The 23,012-nt window shown below is 36.4% G+C and overlaps 1 protein-coding gene across 2 annotated transcripts in view; it reads left to right on the top strand.

Annotated features, from left to right (window-relative positions):
* Window positions 1–620: 620 nt before the first annotated feature.
* MLLT4 (myeloid/lymphoid or mixed-lineage leukemia (trithorax homolog, Drosophila); translocated to, 4) overlaps window positions 621–23,012 on the top strand; it is a 94,592-nt gene continuing 72,200 nt past the window's right edge. Inside the window, exons 1-10 of one of the 2 annotated variants that reach the window (XM_010562709.1) lie at window positions 621–818; window positions 2,455–2,570; window positions 4,062–4,225; window positions 5,676–5,836; window positions 6,848–7,005; window positions 12,900–13,011; window positions 13,416–13,583; window positions 15,091–15,135; window positions 21,627–21,721; window positions 22,460–22,722. In XM_010562709.1, the coding sequence (XP_010561011.1) occupies window positions 644–818; window positions 2,455–2,570; window positions 4,062–4,225; window positions 5,676–5,836; window positions 6,848–7,005; window positions 12,900–13,011; window positions 13,416–13,583; window positions 15,091–15,135; window positions 21,627–21,721; window positions 22,460–22,722 (1,457 nt within the window). In that variant the 5' untranslated portion in view covers window positions 621–643. The remainder of the gene's footprint in view (window positions 819–2,454; window positions 2,571–4,061; window positions 4,226–5,675; window positions 5,837–6,847; window positions 7,006–12,899; window positions 13,012–13,415; window positions 13,584–15,090; window positions 15,136–21,626; window positions 21,722–22,459; window positions 22,723–23,012) is intronic. The other variant, XM_010562710.1, reaches the window with a different exon arrangement.

The raw sequence follows: 23,012 nt of genomic DNA, 5'->3' as shown, positions 1-23,012 counted from the left end.
AGAGTGTTCAGGGAGCTGTACCGAAGACTAACTTTTCTGAAAATATAAAATAAAACAAACAAATGATTTAGCTTCCTGAACATGCTCTTTTCTGGGACAAACAGATGCCAACATAAGAGAGAAGAGCGCATGAAGTGGGGGGAAGGAGGAGAGAAAAGGTGATGCTCAGGACTGCTGTGGCGGAAAGCTGTTCTCTTTGAGACATGCTGCTGTTTCGAGCATATTTAGCCTGCACTCTTACAGACTTGGGATACAGGGGCCTGCTCTGGGTAACAAAATATATTGAGACCAGTCTCAAGATGCATTTCTGGGTTTAAACTTTTATTAATTCTCCTTCAGGTAAACCTGACAATAGCTGTAAATTTGAATACTTAAAAGATTCAAGTTTCAAATATTTCCAGTAATATAGAGTACTTAAGGATATTCCGTAAAAAGAAGTTGTTACTTCAAGTTTATGGTGTCCTAGTTAGTAAATTCTACTGTCCTCAAAATTTTGAAAATCAGTGCAATATTTGAATGTCTTTTATTATTTATTAGTTACAAATGTATTAAGAAAATATAAGAACTCCGAACTTTATAACCATTAGCCACCACTCAGATTTGTATTTTTATTTCTTTACAGGATCTGGAGTTTCATGGAGTAATGAGATTCTACTTTCAAGACAAAGCAGCTGGAAATTTTGCAACAAAATGTATCCGTGTCTCTAGTACTGCCACAACTCAAGATGTGATAGAAACTCTTGCAGAGAAGTTTCGACCAGACATGCGAATGTTGTCATCCCCTAAATACTCGCTTTATGAGGTGCATGTCAGCGGAGGTTAGTATTTATTCACGAAGTCTGTCCTGCATCCATGCCAGTTTCCTATCCACCCCCCACCAAAATATATTTAGGTTTGCCCCAGCTTCTGAACCACGTAAGACTTTGTTTTTTTGTTCCGAAGTACGTTGCTACTAACTGTTATGTAGGGTGGTGGTATTTCAAAATGTAAGTATGCATATCAGGCCTGCAGTTTATATAAGTTTAGATTATGATCTAGTAAATGCTATACTTGACATCCTGTTAATTTGTTGACATTTGTGAGACAGTTGCTATTTTTGGGACTAGGAGGTAAAGACTAAATTTATAATGGAAGAACAGGAGCGTTAAATTGGAGCGCTTAAGAGTACATCCTCAAGTTCTTTGATGTTGTGGGCCTTTGACAGGTAGCCTTATAATGCATGTTCCTTTACTGCTAAATTGGGGAAGGTTCAACATAGTACTGTTTGAAGCCACTGCGTTTCTTAAACAGATCCTATCACATTACCTGTGAAGAACTTGGATATCTAAATATCCTTTTGATGCTGCTAGCATTTGTGTCTCTCCACGCCAGTAGGCGGCTTCAGGTTGGAAGGTGGTAGTGTGTGTGGTGGTGGTGGAGACGGGAATAGGAGAAACGAGTTTTTTGTTGTGCTTTTTCTTTTTTTGTACTTTGGAAGCTTATGCAACTGGTTTAACTACCTTAAATTCTGCTTTTGAAAGACTGAAAATAATTTGAGATAAAGAAGGGAAATTTATGTCACTTTTCATGGTCTACGAATGATGACGATGTGAATTATATGGGATTAGGGAAAAGTGCATGTGTCATCACTAATTTAAGCAATGAATAGTATGTGTTTTTTCTGCTTTAGGTTTCTTTAAAAGTCTGTTAGCACTGTACCTGTAGTCACAATGAAATGGTTTCCTTTGCAGAGCAAGTTTCTGATGTTTAAAATGTGGCTCATAAGAGAGGCACCTCATTCAATAGGCGTGTTTCTCATTAAGTAAACTGTAGCTGCAAAGACATCATTGTCTTGCTATGCATATGTGCTGTCTCCTACTTCTAGAAGGGAGATCAAATGGCAAAACTTGTTTAATATTTTTAACCACACTCAGATTTTTTCATATACTTGAAATAGATATAATACACTAAATACACTAAATGAAGTTTTGTCTAGTATATGTGCATAATGGATTTTTTTTTTATATAATTTTGTAATCTGGTTTATTTTTGTGTAGTCTTTCCAGAATAGTAGTTCTTGGGCCACAATCAGACTGGTTAAATTTAAAATAAGGAAAATGAGTATTTGGAAGCCTCATGAAGTTATAAAGTTTGAAACATTATAACTGTAGATGTAACTTTTCCTCCTGAGTGATAATCTTGTGTTCCCAGACTTAGTTCTGACAGAGGAGGTATGCAACACTACTCTATGTGGACCTTTAGCTTATGTAGACAGAGGGAATACACTTAGGCTGGTTGCTGGAAAGGAGACGTACTTCTACCTCCCCAGGCTTTCTGTCCCTATACTTAACAGGGAAACATCAACCAATGTGTACTGTTCAGCAAACATTTTGGTTTTTTAACAGCATAACTTATTTTTAAATATCTTTGCTCTTGAGGTGCCAAATAACTGTTACTGCTTTTCATTTTTTGAAGAAGAAAGAAGATTAGATGTAGATGAGAAGCCTCTTGTTGTACAATTAAACTGGAACAAAGATGATCGAGAGGGAAGATTTGTTCTCAAGAATGAAAATGATACGCTTCCTCCAAAGGTGAGTCTTTAAGGCGTATGCTAGTGGTAACAGCAGTTTTGAAATGTGTGGGACTTGCTTATATAGCAAAACATAATTTCTACTTTTCTAATTCCTGAAAACAACTGCTGCTGCTGACCTTTGATATCTGGAGCAAGTCTTTTTAAATACTTAAAATACATCTTTGCAACACAGCATTATTCTGATCTTTCAGATGGCTTGTGGTGCTCTGATCCATGTAGCTGTCTAGTACTGGAGCATGTAATGCCCAGAGAACTTAGAGCTTGCTTTGTTCTAATTTGACGAATTAAGAATTTCCTCAAATAGCATATGATGCCAAACACCTAGGAGGTAATCCTACCTGTTGCAGAACCTTTAAAAGGGGGAGTTGCCAGAGGGAGTTAAATAACAAAAAATTGTTACCTTCCTAGGTAACACGCTGTTTCTTAACAAAACTGATGGGACACAGTTTCCTTTTGGGGAGGTGTGTTTTTGTTGGTTTTTTTTTTTTCCTTTCCAAATGCAAAATGAGGGACATACGAACATCAGCCATAGAAAAGCTTTTTTTTATATTACTTATTTGGCTCATATATTATATCTAACTTGGATGCTTATAGCTATGGAAAACATACTGTTCAGTGTGGGCTATATTCAGACAAGTCTTTCATCTTGGGCTCAGCACTAAATTTCTTTTGCTCTTGGAATCAGAGCTTGTTAATTTTAAAGGTATTTTGGATATAGGTACACGAGCTATTCTTACACTATACTTTTGACTACAGGATACATCCATGTTAGAGGTGGGGAGAGAAAATTAATGATGTCTTGCCCTACATCTACCAGACTTGCTATTCCTTTTCATTGAATTAAGTAATCTTCAATCTTCCTTCTCTGTGTTCTTCACTTCCTGATAGAAGTAAAAAAACCTGCACCTTCTTTCTCTCATCTTCCATTATTTTCTCTACAGAAGGCAGATGAGCTTAGGAGTACAGGTATCTTGTGTCTGCAAGGAGCAGGAATTGGAGAAGAGAACACTGGAAGGACAACTCGGAAAAATACACCATAGGGGAAATGTCCTCTATAATGTTTTTCCTTCTGCAGTTTATTCTTAACTGATGCTCCAACACAGTTGTCTTAAACAGATGAAGCGCAGTGTTGTTTTGTGAAGTATTTTTACTGGAAGGCAGAAATTTGTTTTGCAGCCTTCAGTTAATCTTTGAGGCTAAGTAGATAGTAGGCATTATTCAAGTAGACTTCTGCTGTTTCTTTGCTGTCTTGAGTACAAGGTGCTTAATCAGTTCATACCTGCTTTGGAATATGAAATTATTTTCGCCTTCTGCGTTATTCCGGAGAGTATTAGTCCCATCCCTGTGTAATGGAGTATTGTTGCCTGTAGTATTGGTTTTGTGTTAGTGATACTATGTCTTAATCAGACTTATCCGGAAAGTTAAAACCAATACTAACTTTTCATTGGACTAAAAATGATGGAAGTTTTTTTAAACTCATTTATTTCAGAAGGCACAGAGTAATGGCCCCGAAAAACAAGAAAAAGAGGGAGTAATTCAGAATTTCAAACGAACTCTCTCAAAAAAAGAAAAAAAAGAAAAAAAGAGGCGTGAAAAAGAGGCATTGCGACAAGCATCAGATAAAGATGATAGACTTCTTCATGGGGATGATATGTAAGTGTTTTAAACTGTGATCAGTTCATATAACCTACATCTTACTTTAAAGGTTTCCCCTTCTCTACCAAATAACTTGCTGTTTCTTTCAAAAGTAAGTAGTTGACATGGGTGCAATAGCATCATAACCCAAAATATGTGATTGCAATTTCTGTGGTTTGTATGTAGATTTTACTGCAAGCTTTGTTTTTAAACCATGAAATAAGTTTTTTTCCTACCTCTTTTGTCCTTGTACAGAAACTGACACATGCTTGGTGACATGGACTTTCCCCACTATGTTTATTTTTGAGCATTTACTCTAGAGTGGGTTTATTCCTCTCCCTATGTTTGATTGTTCTGGTTTTTGCCAGAAAAATTAGTGCGTGTAGCTGTTTGCATTTGACTTACCACCTGACTATCAGTTTGTTTTTCTCTGAGATGTATTTTGGTAGCCAGTCTTCGAGGTTCTTCAACTCTTGCTCCCAAATCTGCTGTGTCTTATTTTTTGAGACAGGGCAGGACATCCATTAATCCTTGTACAGAAAACTGGAGCACAAGAGTCAGGCATGAATAACTCTGTGTAGAACTAGAAAGCTAAGAAAAGTCTATATTAAATTAAATTTTGTCTCCTTATCAGATTCTGTAGGTTTCAATATGTAATACACCAGGAAAAAAAATCATTAATGGTGGATATACTCAGAAAGAAAATGTATGATGAAAACTTACTAATTGATAACAGATTCTCAGAGATGAAAGAAATTAGTTGACTGGTTGACATATAATAGAGAATTTAGCTGCTTAGCTCGATTTCAGAACATGGGTTAGTGGGCATGGTTGATGGTTAGACTCGATGATCTTGAAGGTCTTTTCCAACTTAAATGATTCTGATTTCATTTATTTATTTTTCTCTTTTTTGAGTTCATGGTTGTTTTTCATATATGTAGTACTGCTCTGCATGGATATGTTTGTAATGTTCTTCAGATACCAGCATGATTTTTCCAGTGCTGTTATTTAGCTTGATCTTAATTTTTTAAAATTAAAATAGAATTGTATTTAAGTCCATTAGCAAAAGAAAAAGCATGCATTACAAACACATGCTAACTCTACTTCCGTATGATTTGCAGTGTTGTAAATCAGATTAAAGTAGGGGGTATAATGTAAAGTTTCTTTAATGCCTCTTCCCCCCTGCACCTCCCGCCGCCCCGAGGTAGAGGGCCCCTTTTTTTCCTTTGAAAACTAGCAACCATCAGTACTTAAATTGGTTATTGTCTATTTCAGGTGAGCATGGGTACATGAACAGTGTTAATCCTAGCCAAAGTGAAGCTCTTGTAGAAACCATCTTGCAGTAATTTAATTGATCTCCTGTGTGTATGGATTCTACTAGCCTTTTGTCCTTTATGAAGTGATGAGGATATGTGTATTTTAGGCCATTAATGACAATTTTTTCTTTTTATTTCAACTAACTTCACAGTGAGAATTCTCGCCTTGCAGCTGAGGTTTACAAAGATATGCCTGAGACCAGCTTCACTCGCACAATATCCAATCCCGAGGTGGTTATGAAACGGCGGCGACAGCAAAAGCTAGAGAAAAGAATGCAGGAATTTCGCAGTTCTGATGGCAGACCAGACTCAGGTACTGAGATTTCTTCTGGTTAAGTTGTAAACAGTAAAATGTTCACTGAGAGGGTATTTTTAAGGCCAGCAACTCCCATAAATTTGACTTAACTTCTGCTTTCTCTAACATTCTTTGTACTTCATGGCTAATTTATCTATGGTGTTACAATGAAGGATTTGTAGAGGTAAGATTCCACAGGAGTGTATTCTGTGATGAGCACAAGTCAAAGCTTTCAGTGATGGGCAAATTGATGGGAGAGAATATGCTTATTGATCTTGCTAACAGTGCTAAACTGGGAAAGACGGAAGGACAGAATTAGACTTATTAAACCAACAAACTGAGGAAGTCTTCTGAAATAAATGTCATTCATTTTGCTAAGAACAAGCTGAATGACCTGAAACTAAGAATGCAACCAGTAGCACAAATACAGGATGGCAAGGAGTGATTGTTCAGGTCTGCACAAAGGATTCTGGTAGATCTTGTGAATATCAATAATCAGGTATTTCTTGTTCTTGGGGGATACAACAACAGTGGTTGTATAAACATCAGTGTTAAATGAATGAATGAAGCCATGTTAGTACTGATAAAACCTCAAATGATGTATTCTGTCCATGGAAGAGTAGTGAAGGAGTTAAGAGGTGTAGAAAACATCACCTGAGGGAAATCTTAATGGGCTTTTTAAAGAGAGGGGAGATTCTTGAAGGTCAGCACAAACTTGCTGTCAAGATGGGAAAGGTCAGTTCTTCATCCAGGCATTGTCACTGTTTCATTTTAACTTCAGGTAATATTAAGAATGGTGAAAAACTGGAGAAAAGATTTGCTTAGAGAAATTAGGAAAGCATCACTGGAGGTTGTTACCAATGGTGGAGACAAATTTATTTCAGGGATGTTATGTAACTTTTCTTGTATTAGTGGATTGACTAAATGATTTCTGAAGGGGTTCATTTTTCTATTCCATTAGAAATATAATAAATGGCATGTCTGTCTTTTATTCTCTGGCAGCATTGTTTATTAAATTTTGTTTCCAAGGTGGGACACTGAGAATTTATGCAGACAGTTTAAAACCAAATATACCGTACAAGACAATCCTGCTGTCCACTACGGATACTGCAGACTTTGCAGTTATTGAAGCGCTGGAAAAATATGGTCTGGAGAAGGAAAACCCCAAGGATTATTGTATTGCTCGTGTAAGTGAAGTTACAAGGTCACAATCTTCTCATGCTTCATATTTGATTTTGTTCCTTGCAGTAGCTTTAAAACTAAATGGAAAGACTTTGGTAGTTCTGTGACTCTTTTGTTCATTTGCTTTAAATTTAACAGCCTCAGGAGTTCTGAAGTGATTTGTCAGGTTTTTTGTTTTTAAAACCTAAATCTTCCAATCTTGCTAAATTATTACTTACTACATAGATAAACATGAATAAGGAAAGTAACCTATTTCTGTATTTGGCACAGTGACTTTATACCACTAAGTGTGCTTATGGTTCACAGATACATATACTAATAGTTAATCCTGCAGATACCTAAATTTGTATGTGCACAAAACTATTCCCCTGAACGAAGAGCATCTGCTCAGAGGCAAAAGTGCCAAGATGGACTCCGTTATAAAAGGTGTATCTTATATGCTGTTGCCTTATGCCTTTCAATTGTAGCTTACCCTCATTACACATCAGAAAAGACTTAAGTGAAACTTACGCTTATTTTCAGAATTTAATTATTTTAGGAGTTCTAAATGAAGTGTATAGAATTGCTGTTTCTTAGAGGTATGGCTTAACCAAAAAGTCCCATGGGCAGTATTGATTAAAAGTTACAAACTTCTGTCCATATCATCTTCTGAAGGAGAATAGTGAGACTTGAAAACATTTGATCCTTGTTTGAGTCCAATATTCGATTACATTTCTGGCTGTTACTTGTCTAATAAACTTGGATTTGTTGCTCCTTAAAATGATGAAAGAAAGGGAAAAATGTGTCTCATCAAATTGCGCTCTCTTCCCCTGCCCCTTCCAGTGCTTAAAGTGCCACTGGAAAACAGTAAGGAAGCTTGTATTATTTGCTATTCCCTGCACTTTCTAGCTGCTCTGAAGGATGTGGATATATCTTTGGTCTTAAAGTTGCTTTCTGATTTATTTTTTTATGATATCTTTGAGTAACCTTAGTGTCTACTTTTGCTGTGCTTAGAGCCTCTAGTGATATAATTAGCTTGGAATTGACATGTTGCTCTAATGTTGTTCTAATTATTAATAAGGAAACCATACAGTGGTAGTGCTTTTGTAGTTTTGGAGCAGTGAACTAATCTTAGTTTTTATTGTTTAAACAGTTTTGTCTTAGTTCTAGACATATTCTTAATGACATTCTGGGCATTTTATCTTTGTCTTCATTAACCTGTAATTGGGGTCCCAACTGTGCAAGTTAATTTTACTTCACTACCGTAAAACTTTTTACATAGATTTTTATTATAGAGGGGAATAATTTTGTAAGTAATAGGGTTTTTTTTAATGACACAGCGTATTAAAAATTGATTCTCAGTTTTGGCTGTGAAGTATTTTTTTATGTCTAGCTTTAATTATGACAATTATCTTAATATTGTGGGTTCTATGAATGAAATTCTTGATTCTCAGTCATTGATCTTATTAAATAGGCTGCTGACTTGACACTCGTTTTTCTGCTGGTTTGAGAGAATTGTGGGCTACAGCAGAGACATTGTGACTGAGTTTGGAAGATAGTTTTGTATCAGTCTGTTTAGTTCAGAATTAGAAGGTATTATGACATATTACAAAATATTTATATTTTAGGGAATTTATTCAACTGATTGAACTTACCAGAGAAACTTTTGCAAGTCACTGTTGTGGTGGTGGTGGTCTCCGTCACCTCCTCTTGTATTCTGATCTTGTGTGGGGATGTTTAATGCCGAAAATAGTCTAAGGAATGTTGCTTTGATCTTGGGAAAGATTACCAAAGTCTCTGCTGTGAAGCAAATTGATTTAAATTAGTTTTCTGGAAAGCACTTCTGGAAAATATTTTGTCTTTTCTGAGCAACACATTGTCTTCATACAGTAAGTTTCTATACTGATGTAAGTTGTGTGCTTATGTTTACATTTGAAATATGTGAGTGGTCTTCATTGGCTAATAGCAGATCTTTTTTATACCTTTAAGTGTAGAAGACCTTATTGTTTTGCTCACCATAAATCATTGTAGTTTGCTGAAATCTGCTTGGCCTTTCTTAGCGCCTCTGCTGGTACAGTGCTTGGGTTTTAAATATAATAATCCTTCCTTTTTTAATAAAGTTGAGTATTTTTAACCTAACTTTAAAATCTACTTTTTGCCAAATATTTTATGAAGTTGCTTTCCTTGCTTGAAATGTTAAAATATCCTAGCTTTTAGCTTGATGTGTCTTTCATCACTCTTTTCTTTTTTGGAAGCTCACAAATACAGTGCTACGTAGCTGTCATGGCCATTGGTGCTCCTTTACACTGACGTCTCATAGCTGTTCTTTACCCCTGGTGGGGCTTTTGCCCCTGTTCTGCTGACACTTTACAGTGTTCTGTGGAATACAAGTCTGTCTGGCACATGTTCCTATTCTTTACTTTTTGTTGGGTTTAAAACAGTGTACAGTGGAATGGATAACTTCAGTTTCTTATTGGTTGGGATTTTTAAATGTTTTGTTCTCTTTGGGTGGCAGGTGAAGTGTCTTTAGAAAAGACTTAAGCAGTTGACATTTACTTAACTATTAAGATAGATTTTAAGTTACGTGGCAAGACCTTTATAAGGCTGCATAAGTACCTGTAATAAAGTTCGCTCGCTTCTGAAGTTTCAGTTGAAAGGTGAACATTGTAAGAATTTTTCTTAACACTTCCCATTGACAACTTTTTACTGTAAATGGCAGTTTCCTGATAGTTCCTTGCTTTCATACCCTTGTTTGCGGTGTATCAGGATGTACCTTTATGCCCACTTCTAAAATGCTTTTCTATGTAATCAAGTGAATACAAGTTTGTTCCAATACACGTTTTGTTTCAGTTTGCTTGGTTTGAGTTTCCCTGAATAATACTGGGTTCACTGCACATCTCTCAAGATGTCTAATTAATTAGACAGTCTAGTCTTCCAAGTTACCTGTGCATATTCACTTACGGCGTAAGACTTCAGGCATGCAGCAAACCAGTTAACTCTTAAAAGTGGAATCTTTGTTAGACTTTTGTTTTAGCATGCTCTTATTTTTCACTTGAGGATAAGGCATGAATAACTTCTTGTAATGTTGAGCAAAACCATGCAGTTCATGCTAATTAGTTTTTGGGGGTTTTTCTGTTGTTTTGTTTTTAAGAAATAGACATTACAGACATGAGACATTAAATATTTTTTAGCAAGTTCCATTGGTTTTGGTGTTTTTTTTTCAGAGGCATGTGTGGAGCCTGTGTTCCCAACTTGTAAGGAGAATGGAAGATTAGTTCATTTGAATAAGTAGATATATTAAAACATACAGTAGATATGAGTTTTTTATTTAAAAAAACATTAAAATGACAGAAGAGCTTATTGAAGAGCTATTATAGCTTTTTTGTCTGTGTGTGAAAGTTTTGCTAAGGCTAGATCAGATAACTTGATCTGTAGCTGTTACTTACCACAGGCAGCTTAAATATTTGAGTATTATCTTTTCTTACTTGTTTATCCCAGCAAATGCATTGGAAGTTAAGACCTAAGTTGCTATGGACTTAATTTAAATTTCTTAGCTTGTACTTTCTGCATGTTTCACTGCATTTTAAGTGAATAAATATGGATTGGAATGACTTTATGATAATTTGTATATGCTCATGAATGCAATTATGAAGAAGCAGAGTATATTCTTCCTAATTATCTGTTAGGAATTTGTTTCAGTTTGTAGGTTGTCAGCTGACAGCCTGCTTCCAAGACTTGTGATCTTAAGCTGGTTTTACCCATCTCCATTTCCTACACTGTTGCAGAAACCAGGGAAATGTCTGTGCCTGATCTCAGCAGTCTGTATGGATTCAAATTCATGAAAGGATATTTAACTGCATCTTCTGTTTTTCAAAATGAAAGCAAATCTCTACCCATAAGCCAAAAGACAATCATAATATAAACTTGTTCCCATGTTTTTCCGTTACTCTAAAATGTAGGCATTTCAGCTTTGGGGGTGACACTGAGGCAGCATTCACCTAAAGCATAGATATGTTTTCTAAAGTGGCTTCGTCACAATTAGAAGCCTCCTGGCCTGCATAAGCCCAGATGTGGTGTTTTGTGTCTCTCCGCAGGTTAGGTCACACACTTTTTTTTTAGGCGAGGTGTGCCTGAGTTATCAGCTCACGCTTCCTGAGACATGGGAGGAACTGTAACTGGTGGAGAGGACAAGGGGATTAGTGTTTTTGGGACCCCTCTTCTCTAACCTGTCTAGTTTACTTAAGCCCAGCACCAAGTACAGATGTGCATCCAAGTTGCAAGGCAGAAGTAGTATCAAGTATTAGCACCTATGTATTTTTACCTCTAACTTCACTGGTTTTGGGTTTTCTTTGGTTTGCTCCCCAGTCCAGTATTGGTCAGCCCCTGGTACACATGCTGTAGTCTGTAGTTCTTGTGTTGTAATTAGGTACCTTCTGTCTGGAGGGCTTTGGAATTTAAAAACTGTTGCTTGTTGAATAAGGCTTGAAACACAGTGTTACTTTAATTAGCTAATCAAAATTATCCCGTGGGTATAATTGATTTTAAAATCTGAGATGTGAAATAGAGTGGTTTGGCAAGATAAGATTTGAGTGTAGATGTGTTTCTGTTTCCCTTCAGTTTATACATTTTAATGTTTTCCTCGTTTTATAATATCTTGTCTATTTGAAAATCTAATTAAAGATAATTTGATTAGTTCTATGTTTAGCCAGGTTTTGCATAGAAAATGTTTTAGGGAAAGGCCAATGACTCGATTACATACTTTTGATGTTAAATGTACTTGTTTCCTGCTTGGAAGAAGATGAAAGGATGTTTGAGGTGGATCTGTGAGAACTTAGTTAAGGCTGAAATGGGTGTGGAGAGAAGGCGACAAGTAAGAGTGGAAAGCCTCTTGAGGGCTGCAGCGTAGTAGTGTGCAGTAGCCAATAGCTCCGTGACTTCAGAAGGTGTTACCTGGGTCATAGTTCAGAGATGGGAATACTTTTGAGTAGTTTGTTTAAAATAGAGCTGTCTGTGAATTTAAATAACACTGTTACGATCACAAATGAGGGAGTAAAATTTATTTTATTTTTTTATTCAGCTTTGAAAGATCTACCTTTAACTCAGAAGGTACTCACGCACTGTAATACTGCCTGTCGTTGTTTTTTATGTTTGATTGCTGTGGGGAGCAGTAATGCAAATGTGCATGAAATCACAGGCTGTGTCTTCTTTAGAGTCAGAACTCATGAATCAAGGTTCCCCCCTTCCTCTACCTTGTAAGGATACAGCTGTAAAAGGTATGAATGGTCTGTGGTTCCGTTCCCAAAGTGTACTTAGTTTTGGTTCTTCTTTAAAGCTAGGCAGCATGAAGCAATTGTGTGAAAAGCACCTGTCATGCCCCTAGTCTCTGTGTAGGTCAGGTAAAGGTTGGGCAAGACAAGGATGCAGGAGGTATCACGACATTCGCTTTGCCAGCTTGTCTTGCCGTTTCTAGAGATAACTTCCACGTTGCCTTAGTGGAATGGCATTAGCAAAATGAAAGGCTGATTCCAGAGTGTGAGATAATAAAGGAAACTTAAGTTTTATTTAAAAATAAAAAACCTCCACAGGTTTTGTTGTGTTTTTTTTTTCTTTCCCTTGGCTGTTGAGAAATTGGAATAATTTTGTTTACTGGAAGATGGTCTTGTCTATGTTAAGTGTAACTTGCTTTCCTTTGCTTTTTAAATATATCTGGTGTTCTGGGAAGTGTGGTTTAACCATAACAAGAGGCAAGAGAGAGAGAGTTAGAAAAAGTCTTGGAAAGCAAAATGCATTTAAAGTTACTGAATTCTTTTGTTTTATCTCTTGTTATAAACAAACACAAATAATCAGAAGAGATACCCTTGAATCTTCTGTTCTAATTGTCTACTAACAGCTCTGAAAACTGATAACGGTTCTTTTCTAGGTCATGCTGCCTCCTGGTGCTCAGCACTCTGATGATAAAGGTGCTAAAGAAACTATTCTTGATGATGATGAGTGTCCACTGCAGATATTCAGGGAGTGGCCTAGTGATAAAGGTATGTCTAAAAAGCTTTAAGAGATTTTGTGCCTTGGGTGTTGTTAAGCTGTGGTGTGGACCCCTGTAAAGTAAGAAATTGGAACATATATTTTAAAGTGCTTTGTTTTCAGGCACTTTTAATACTAAGTGCTTTTAGAGTTATTTACTATTTCATTCAGCACTGTTTCTGGTAATGCAACTTTAGACTCCCCCCCTCCCCCCCATTTTATCCTAAAGTTTCTGAATTGTCCACTGTGGAGAAGTATGCTGTTAATCTTTTAAGTAGTTTTAACTTAAAAATAACTGCATAAAGAAGTGTCAGGAACTTAGTAATCCAGTGGAACACTTACAAATTAATGGATGTTGGGTATGTGATTGTTCATTGATAGTGAGACTCAAAGGATGTATAATACTGTGTTTTAGGAATACTAGTCTTTCAGTTGAAAAGGCGGCCTGCTGATTATGTCCCAAAGAAATCCAAGAAAATAACTGATGGAAAGCCATTAAAGGGGAAGGAAAGAGTTGACGGGTCTAGCTATGGCTCTTGCCTTCCTCCTGAGAAACTACCATACCTGGTAGAATTAAGCCCAGGTAAGAATTCTGGTTATCTAATAATCTAAATTCCATTATTACATAGTCATTTAGATTTTCCAAAAATAAGACTTTCATTGGAAGTACAAGAAAGTCTGTTGGCAGTGTAAGTGAATGGCACATCAATTGTTCTTCTGATGTCAGATTCTGAATTGGAGCTATCTAGAAGTAGAGCTGCATATTGCTGTAATACCGAAATTTCAGTAGCAAATATTTGGAGTAAAAAAAAAAATTATTGACTTATGACTTTGTCTCTACTAGCATGGTTTCAAGAATGAAGTTTTGTTTCAAAACCAAAAAAATCATTCAGTCTTCCTTCGGATTTTGGGGTTTAAAACTTGGTAATAAGTAAAATGGTTTAACATGTCATCTTGTGACTTGGAGGGGAAACCAGAAAAAGCACTGCTTAAATCTGTTTTGGTTTACATTTAGAAGTATACTGTGGCATACCGAGTAAGATATATTTGACAGTGCCATACATGAAAAATACATTTTTACAAGGACAAGAACATGAATTTTTAAATCGAACTTATTTGCTAAACAACTTTCAGCCTGTATGGAACCTTCAAACAGACTAGCAAGGCTGGGTTTTATTTTGGCATCATTGCAACTGTCTGGGCTACATTGTAATTTACAATTAACTTTATGATCTAGGAACAGCCAGGGGAGCTTGATTGTTTATAGCACAACAACTGATAAAACACATACAGCTTCTACTCTGATTTTCTATTGTCTTCATATTTGCAGCTCTTTTTCCTACTGAGTGTAACTTGGGTACGTTCAGGTGTCCAGACAAGTGATTTACAATTTGAAGTGTGGTTGTTTACCTTTTGGGAAGTAAAGTTGGAAATTGGTGCCGAAAACTTTGACCAGAACTGTAAACAAAAGTTTAAATTCATAGTCAAATAGTGTGGATTTTAAAAAGAACAAAACAAAAAAACCCCAAATGAAATTAGCAGTACACATAATATATTAAGTGTATTTTACATTGTGTTCTATATGCTGAGGTTTGATTTGCATATTAATATTTTGGGTTGTTTTAATGGTACTTTCTATTTCTTGTGCTTTAAACTCCTACTCTTCGTGGAGTCTAGTTGCTTTAGTATTAAGACGTTGTGCTTGGGCAGTGGAGCAAGACATCCATTAACTGAGAGAGGAAAAACAATCTGAAATGCCACAGGTGGCAAAGCTGTGTACTAAGCCTTTGCACGTTGCCTGTGGGACTGACCTATTGTTCATGTTTTTCTTCTAACAGCTTGTTGTCGCTTTTCTAAACAATAAGGATTGTTCCATTCAGTAGCTTTGTAATACTGATGTCTTTATGCAGTTTCTAAAGTTGAAAGAGTTTAATGCACTTCATCCTTAGAAATTGAGTAAGTGTTGTCTGGCTACAGTTTCACCCTTTCCTGTCTTTTTCTTTTCCTGCCCTCTTCCGCATGTTCTGCATGGTATCTGTCCTGCTGGTACTGCCTTCACCTGGGTCCTCTGCATGTGTTTCTAACCCCAGGGAGAAGGAATCACTTTGCCTACTACAACTATCACGCTTATGAAGGTAACGCTATATTTAATACTGTTCTCTCATTAGTCACTAAAAACATCGCTGGCTGTAAATCTTTTGTTTCTTGTTGACAAATGAAAGGCTATCTTGGTTATCTTACTTTTTTCCAAGGGACTGATTCTGTGAAGTAATCATCTGTCTTGTCAGCTGCCATTTAATTATTCTGTCTGAACAAAGATCATGAATGTGCTACCACCTAAAAGAGTTCAACCTTCCAGCTAACAACTAAATTTCATAGGGAGGTTTACAAGCAGTATTGTGGTAGAAAGAAAAACGTTCTTTGATCCATCTGCTTGCAGAATTCATAGTGAAAAAGCGAATTGGGTAAATGGCGTGGAAGTTAATCGTGCTTTTCCGTGTTTGATGGCATTGATGCAGTAGATGAAATCTGTGATGATTTTTATGTGAAATAGTATTTGGACCACTGGTAAAGTGACCTCACTTTCTGCTCTGTGGTAGCCCATAGCATCCTTTGGTATTTCTACTGCCTGGCTTGTAGTCTTGTCTAACGTTAATGGTGTACATCAAAGAGATCTAGCCACATTAGACAGTAATATCTTGTTCAGTTTTATCTGTAGCATTTGAAATTGATAACCTAACCTACAAATATTAGGGATCTTTTGATTCTCCTTAAAGTTTAGAGTAATGTGCAGATACGTCCTGGTTTGGCCAAATAGACAAGAATAGAAAGCCACTTTCTTCTTCATCATGAAGTATCTACCAAAATACCTTTTCCTTTTCTTAGTTTGTTAGTGTCCGTCTCCTCATTTTATTTTCTAGACTGCTATGAAAGTACTATATGTCTGTCAGTGTTGCTCTCCCTTTCATGGCTGTGGAGTACAATACTGGGGTTTAAAGAACTCTGTTCAAACTTAAGCCTCCAGTGCTCACCTCTGATGAATTCAGACTTCCATTTCATTAATGTCATTATTCCAGAAAGCAGAAAAGTTCTGTAGAGTGTGCTGAACTAATAAGCGTAGACGAGTTCTGCAGGTACACCTGAGCATTGGGTAGAAAGCTTGAAATTTGGTTGCATCTCACTGGAAAAAAAATTAAAATCTTAAATTCTTAAATCTTTCTCACAAGTGTGAAGAAGGGGTCTTTTTCACAATGCATTTTGGGATACTTGTACTTACAGAAATAACTCCAGTAGAAATGTCCTTCTGTCAAAACATTGGCTGTTTATATTCTTGCAGAAGAACCTGGCAGACTTTGGTTTCATGCCCTGTGCAATTGCACAAATTCAGTAAGTTTGCTGCTGGAAGTATGTCCTGTTTTTCTGCTTCTCCACAGCTACTGATGTTGCTGGTTGTATGACTTTTATAGGCTGAAGATCAGATTCTGCACAGTATGGTAGAGGATGCACTTCAGTAGCTTGTGGCTGTAAATGTGGCAGTCAGCGATTGTCTCTGTCTTCCAAGTCACGTAAACGAACCAATAAACTGAGGTGAATCTGATAGTAATAGGAATAGACTGGACAGACTGAAGTGAGATACGGCAGCACTTTAAATAGCTGATGCTGTCTATGTTATCTGTAAATATGGTTGCTGATGAGTTCAGGGATGTTACTAACTTCAGTTGTTCAATCATAATATTTAAAGGCTGAGAAAAGTGACAAAAAGCCATTTTTTTAAGGATGTGAGCCTCTGAGATTTATCCTAGAAGCCTGAAAAAAAATTATAAAGCATTTAAAAAAAAAAAAAAAAAAAGGCAAAACCTTAAGCCTTTTCTTCCTGCCTCACCACAAAAAAAGCAACCCTGAGCTTTAGAATTGATAGCAATGGGAGATGCTGAGAACATGCAGGTATAACAACTTGGAAAGAATAATTGCAGGAGGTTGGAGAAGCTTGAAAGCCTTGGCCAGGGTGGTTTCCCTGGCCAACCTTCCTTCTGAGAACAGAACTGCAGTATGGTATGTGGTAACACTTTTACATGTTAGTTTGAAGGAGCTTTGTTGTTTGTTACATTCCTCACTGAATCTTCCTTTACCAAAAATGTTTGCTATTGGCTCTTTCTGCTGAAAGAGCACATCTTGTCTGAAATTTAATACAGAATTATCTCCTGAATTTGACATGATATTTCAAATCTGCCCCACCAATCTCTTAAACTTCTTGCTGACTAAATTCTTAGCACTCAGGAAATGTGATGCTTTTCAAATGTGGATTTAACTGATTTTTAAGTCAATAGGTGCAGTTCCTTGTGTGGATGTTTTTGTTCAGCTTTGGGCTTACTTGTTTTCTATGATCTGATCTTCTGGTTTTAAGTCAATACTATTTCCCAGCATTGTTTCAAGCACTGGATTAGTGAAATCAATTTAAAATTGCCATCTCCAAAGTGGTGTAGGGTTTACCTTTTAGTGGTGAAGTAATGCATTTAAAATACATATCCATGAAGAGAGCCTGTCTTGTCTCTTTCTGTTGATGAAAAATGCACATTTGCATTCTGAATCACTAAGTTGATGTGCTTACAGTGATTGTTCACTTCAGTTCACTACACAGCACACACTGGTATTTGAAGTGTGAATGCTGACTCGTAACTGCATAAACCCAGTCATGAAATCTATTTACATTGCATCCTTAGCATGGAAACTGAGAGAAAGCCACAGTTTTCACAGATTTTACGTAAACAATTTCACTAGTGACTATAGGTCACTATAGTAATATACTGTGCATCTTTTTACTTCACACTCTGTGTTTTATAGTGGTTTGTACTGTACATTTACATGCTTTAATGCTTTTGAAAAACACTGTTTCCTGCCTGGTCTTTGGTGATAAGGTCTGCTTTCTGATTGAGGGTTACCTCTTGAAATACAAGGTTTCAATCTGTGATAGGCAGTATACACAGACGTTTATGTATCTTCGTATGTGTACTTCTGTCATGGAGGAAAATAACTCATGAAAGTTATTTCAAATGCAAACTGTACCAAGTTTATTCAAACCCTCATATGATGTCACTGGGAAGAGCTTTTTCAGTTAGATAATTAAGTTTAATGTATGCAGTAGAGGCTGACTTGGTCTCTTGAATCATAGTTCTTGCTTCTTCAGCTTGTGTTTTGGAGGCACATCTGGGAGGCATATTCCAATTCAATTTTCTAGGCTTAAACCTACCCCCCCCCCCAAAAAAAAAAAAAAAAAACGTTTTATGTAACTATTTAGCTCTGCTAATGTTATTCAGTCATGGGTGCCATAAATAGAATACAGGCCATCTTTATTCCATGCCATGTGTTACTTACGCACACATATAAAATGAACAAGTTTGTATAGAATTCATACATTTTCCTTATGCCTCTTCCTGCTTCTTCTGCATTGTTTATTAATGCCCACCATTCTGAGAACTTCGATCTTTCAAATTTCTGAATTAAAAGAAAATTAATGTTGTGTCAGATAAAACCCCCAGATGTATTATTCCCTCCCCCTGCAAATTCTGGACCTTAACTCGTATGACTTAGATTGTATGTACTGCCTTTCGGAACCATCAGAAGTCTTTAAAGTTTGGTCCTTAGAAGCTAAGAATAGCCTTCTTGGACTGTCACGGTTTGGGGAGCAGGGACTTTGCCATAGGTATGGCAGAATCTGTATCCTGCTGCAGTGAGTTGAAGAATGCATTCCAAACAACATTTAGGCCAGCTTCCAGCTGCTGAAAAACAGGAAATACAAGACTGTAGTATAATGCAACCTTCCTTCCCTCCTGCATCCCTCCCCTAGAAGAAAAAGGCCTTTCATCCTTTTTAGAATTTGTAGTAATTCTCTTCAAGATTAAGATACCTTTTACTGTAGAAATGGGATTTTACTGGTGGGTGATTATGTGTGTGTTCCAAATGACTTTCGGTAACTCCTTGAATTTTTCTCATTTTCCTGGGAAGAAAAAAAAAAAAGTTTATATCTAGTGCTGTGGTTTTAAAGTAAGTTTTTTTTTTCTTGTTATATTAGACACTCCAGAGAAACAAAACAGTCTTAATTTGCCTCAGCAGAAACACTGTGATACTAAAATACATTTCTTATGTGAAAGCACATTTTACGTGACATGCACCTATATTGAGGATATACAGTGGTTTGAGGTAAACGTTTATTAGCAGGAACTCGGTATTGATTGATTATTCAAAAGTGTTGAACTCGGGAATGAGATTCCAAAATTATCTTAAATAAACATGTGAAAAAGATAATATTTTATTGTGTATTTTACAGAATATTTCAGAAATATGTAGGAATTTTTTTAAGTTCTTTTTTTTTTTTTTCTTCTTAAGATTGACAAAAATGAAAAAATATGGGGCGGGGGGGGCATATATTTAGTATAAAGATGAAATCACTAGACTGTAAAGCCTGTTCTCTAACCTGTATAAAAAGGGCTTAGGAGAAAGTGCCATAAGAAATTAAGAACAAAAGCCCTAAATAACTAACCCTGACTTCTGTGCCACTGACTTTTGAAATTCCAGTATTTTTGCATGTTGAATAAGGGTCCTTGCCTCCAAACGGAATCTGGTATCTTTTGGGTGCCAGTTTTAGCAAACTGGGATGTGGATGGGAGGAGGAAATGTTTGGCTTTTGGATTCATAAATAAATAAATGAAGGAGCAACTCTAAGTTTTGACGTGTAAGTTGTGGGGAGACGTAATAACAATTCAGAGAATTGGGGGTAAGCAGCGAAATGTATTTGGTAGTGTATTACACGTCTGCATTTGGTGACATTGAAGATACAGCTCTGTAATTTCTGATTAGTATCATTAAGTATTAAAAATGCACACAGTTTAAATTGCTGAAGATAGTATATTAGCATTACCTTTTTTAGTGTACAGTGATATTGTATGTCTTTATCAAGTCAAATATTGGGATTTAAAAGGCTTATCCCTGTACCTGAAAAATGTCGAGAGGACTGAGTGCTCTTACGTTTAATACTTCCTTTGTGATGGATGACATACTACTATTAACAATAGTGATTCTAAATATATTCTAAATAATAAATAACTGGTTATTACTATAGTATCAGCACTTAACTTTGGTATTTGTAGTACTAGTCTATGGACTGTCTCTTCCTGATGTCTTTATGTCCCAATAACATCACAACACCTCCAGGAGAAGCTTACTACTAGAAGCACCTATTATATTTTTTCCCCATGTCAGAAACATGTAAAATTCTGTTGGTACCATTCTTCATTGATACCCAGCTTCTTCCCCCCTCCATTCACTATGTGTTTTCTGTTCTTTTGTACTGTTGCCTTCCTTTCTTTCTATCTTCTGCTTTTAATCAGTGTATAGTTCTTAAAGGTTAAATTTTCTCTGCGCTGTTGACTTTCAGTTCCTTTAGATAATGTTCATTGAAGGACTGATAGAGGACTTCATAGACTAAGTGAAATTTTATGGTTAAATGGCTTGCATTCTGATTTTAATTTTTAACGTCCTTATAATAATGCTGGGTGTTTACAGTTAGTTTTATGGAGGTTCTGTTTATATTGACTTTCATTTAAAATTCGAAGATGACTAATGTCCTACTGAAGGCAGTATCACTGTATGTGCCATGGCTTTAGTAATATTCTCTAATGCTTTTTGGGGATGACTTGAAATCATTGTTCATGTCCACAGGTAAGACATTCTTTGTCTTGCAGCCTCCCTTTTTTTTCATCTTCCCTTTGGAGGAGAAATTGGAGGGAAGTCAGAAGTGGCAGTATTAGTTTAGTATCTGATAGTATTTAAAGTTGTGGTATTTTCTGGGAAGCAAGGAAGACTTATATGTATGCCAAAATCCATCTATGTTAGCCTGTGAAGGCAGCAGCTAAACCCTGTGCTGCATCTGGTGTATCTTCTGAAATTTTATTCTATTTGGACAATGTTCTTTGCGGGGGAGGAGGAAGATGAACTTTCTTTGACCTCACTTTCTGCGAGATGAAAATACAGGTCAATGGGACTATAAAGATAAGGCCAGAAGTGCTGCAGTCCTGTATATCAAGACTAAAGCTGTCATAGGTAAACACTTTGTAACATTCTCTTTTAATAGGGCCCTATTTCAGTATCTGATGAATGGGAAAGTTTGGTGTGTTGGCCGTCTGTCAGTAGATACTGCTGATAATGTGTACTTCTAGTAAGATCAATAAATAATAATACTATAGAGATCTACAGATATCTTATTTTCTAAATCTTTTAAACCCATATTGATAAACCCATATAAAATCTTAGAGATTAACAAAAAATGTATTGCTTAAAGTACTAAGGAAACAGAGAAAGTTCTTCGAAGTATGTTCAGAATAGTAGTTCTTGATTACTTTGCTCTTTGCACTTGTAGAAAACAGCCACTCTGAGTGGGCTCTGTCTACTTTCAGTGGTTTTACATGACAATGAACAACTGAGTTCCCAACAAATCTTGAAAGAATGTCACTCAGTTACTTTTTAGGTAAACACTGCTACTCTGAACTAAATTGCAGTAGTGTAGAGTTGCAATAGTAGTGTATTTGAACTTTAATAAATTGCAAATTAACATTTGTCACTTGCTGTACAGATGGTTCTGACTCCAGAGATAAGCCAAAGCTCTATCGTCTACAATTAAGTGTCACTGAAGTTGGAACCGAAAAATTTGATGACAATTCCATTCAGGTATGGAAAAAAAGCAGACTCAGATGACAGAACTGATCTGATCTCTGGTCAGTTAAGTGTAATTGTGGAAACTAGTAAAATATTCTGTGAATACCCTTCAAAGCTAGAAGGGTAAAATATTGCTGCAGTTTCATGTTAATGGTCGTAACTCTCTGATTCATTTTATTTTCTCTCTCTTGCTTTATGAGGAAAATAAGGGTTTCATTATTTAAAGTGGGGTATTCTTTTTCATCACTGGATCAAATGGTATTTATCGGTGTTATCACAACTGCTTAATGGCTTTCAAGTCCTAGTCTCAACCCCTTTGAGTGAGGTAGTATTTCTTAAATGTATAAAACAAGCGTAGTTGTATGAAGTTCATGCCAGGGAGTCTCTTACAGCACCCTGGGTCCACGTCAGTGCAGCAGTTGACTTGTAAATACTTGCATTGTGAGATTTCACATCAAAACAGCAAGTGGAAGAAAACAGTTCTGAACAGCATATGACCAAAAAAGTGAAAAACTTTTCATTAAGGGATTTCTGCTGCACGTATTAGTTAAATGTGTGTTTTATTATCTCTGTTGCAAGGAAAATTGAAGTGAAACTCAACTGATTTTTAGCACCACTCATCTGTGTTAAATTCATAAGAAAGCAAAGTTACTAGTCTGTAAATAGGATAAGCTGCAGCTCAATCTTTCTGTTTTAATTTCTGCTGCTGTATAATTTAGTTTATTCCATGTTGATTAATTCTATTTCCAGTTATTTGGTCCAGGAATTCAGCCTCATCATTGTGACCTCACTAATATGGACGGAGTTGTTACTGTAACCCCAAGAAGCATTGATGCCGAAACCTACGTGGAAGGTCAGCGTATTTCAGAAACCACTATGCTGCAAAGTGGAATGAAGGTTCAATTTGGGTCATCTCATGTATTTAAGTTTGTGGATCCCACTCAGGACCATATTATTCCCAAAAGACCTATTGATGCAAGTCTTATGGTCAAAGGTCCAAGACACAAAACTGGGTGAGTAAAATTCATTTTCTTCCCACTGAGGTGAAGGGGGGAGCCTTTGGAAAAAATAGAGAATGAGCGCATTATAAACAGCCTGTGACTAGAGTGTGACTTTAAATGAATTCCAAGCAGCTGCTTTTAAGTATATAACTGTTTTAATACTTGAGCTCCACCTTGTGATTTTTTTTAGGATTAGCAGGTGTCTTTTTCATTATGAAGTATTCAGACAAGTTTTCCTGATGCTCGCTTTTGTGTTAAAAACAGTGGAACACCTCATTATAATGTATTTCAAAGGTCATCCA

This window comes from Haliaeetus leucocephalus, unplaced genomic scaffold (genome assembly GCF_000737465.1).
Source record: "Haliaeetus leucocephalus isolate CR32 unplaced genomic scaffold, Haliaeetus_leucocephalus-4.0 Scaffold162, whole genome shotgun sequence".
In the NCBI taxonomy this organism is placed as follows: Eukaryota; Metazoa; Chordata; class Aves; order Accipitriformes; family Accipitridae; genus Haliaeetus; species Haliaeetus leucocephalus.
The sequence above is the reverse complement of the archived record's forward strand: the minus strand, read 5'-3'. Positions and strand labels throughout refer to the sequence as shown.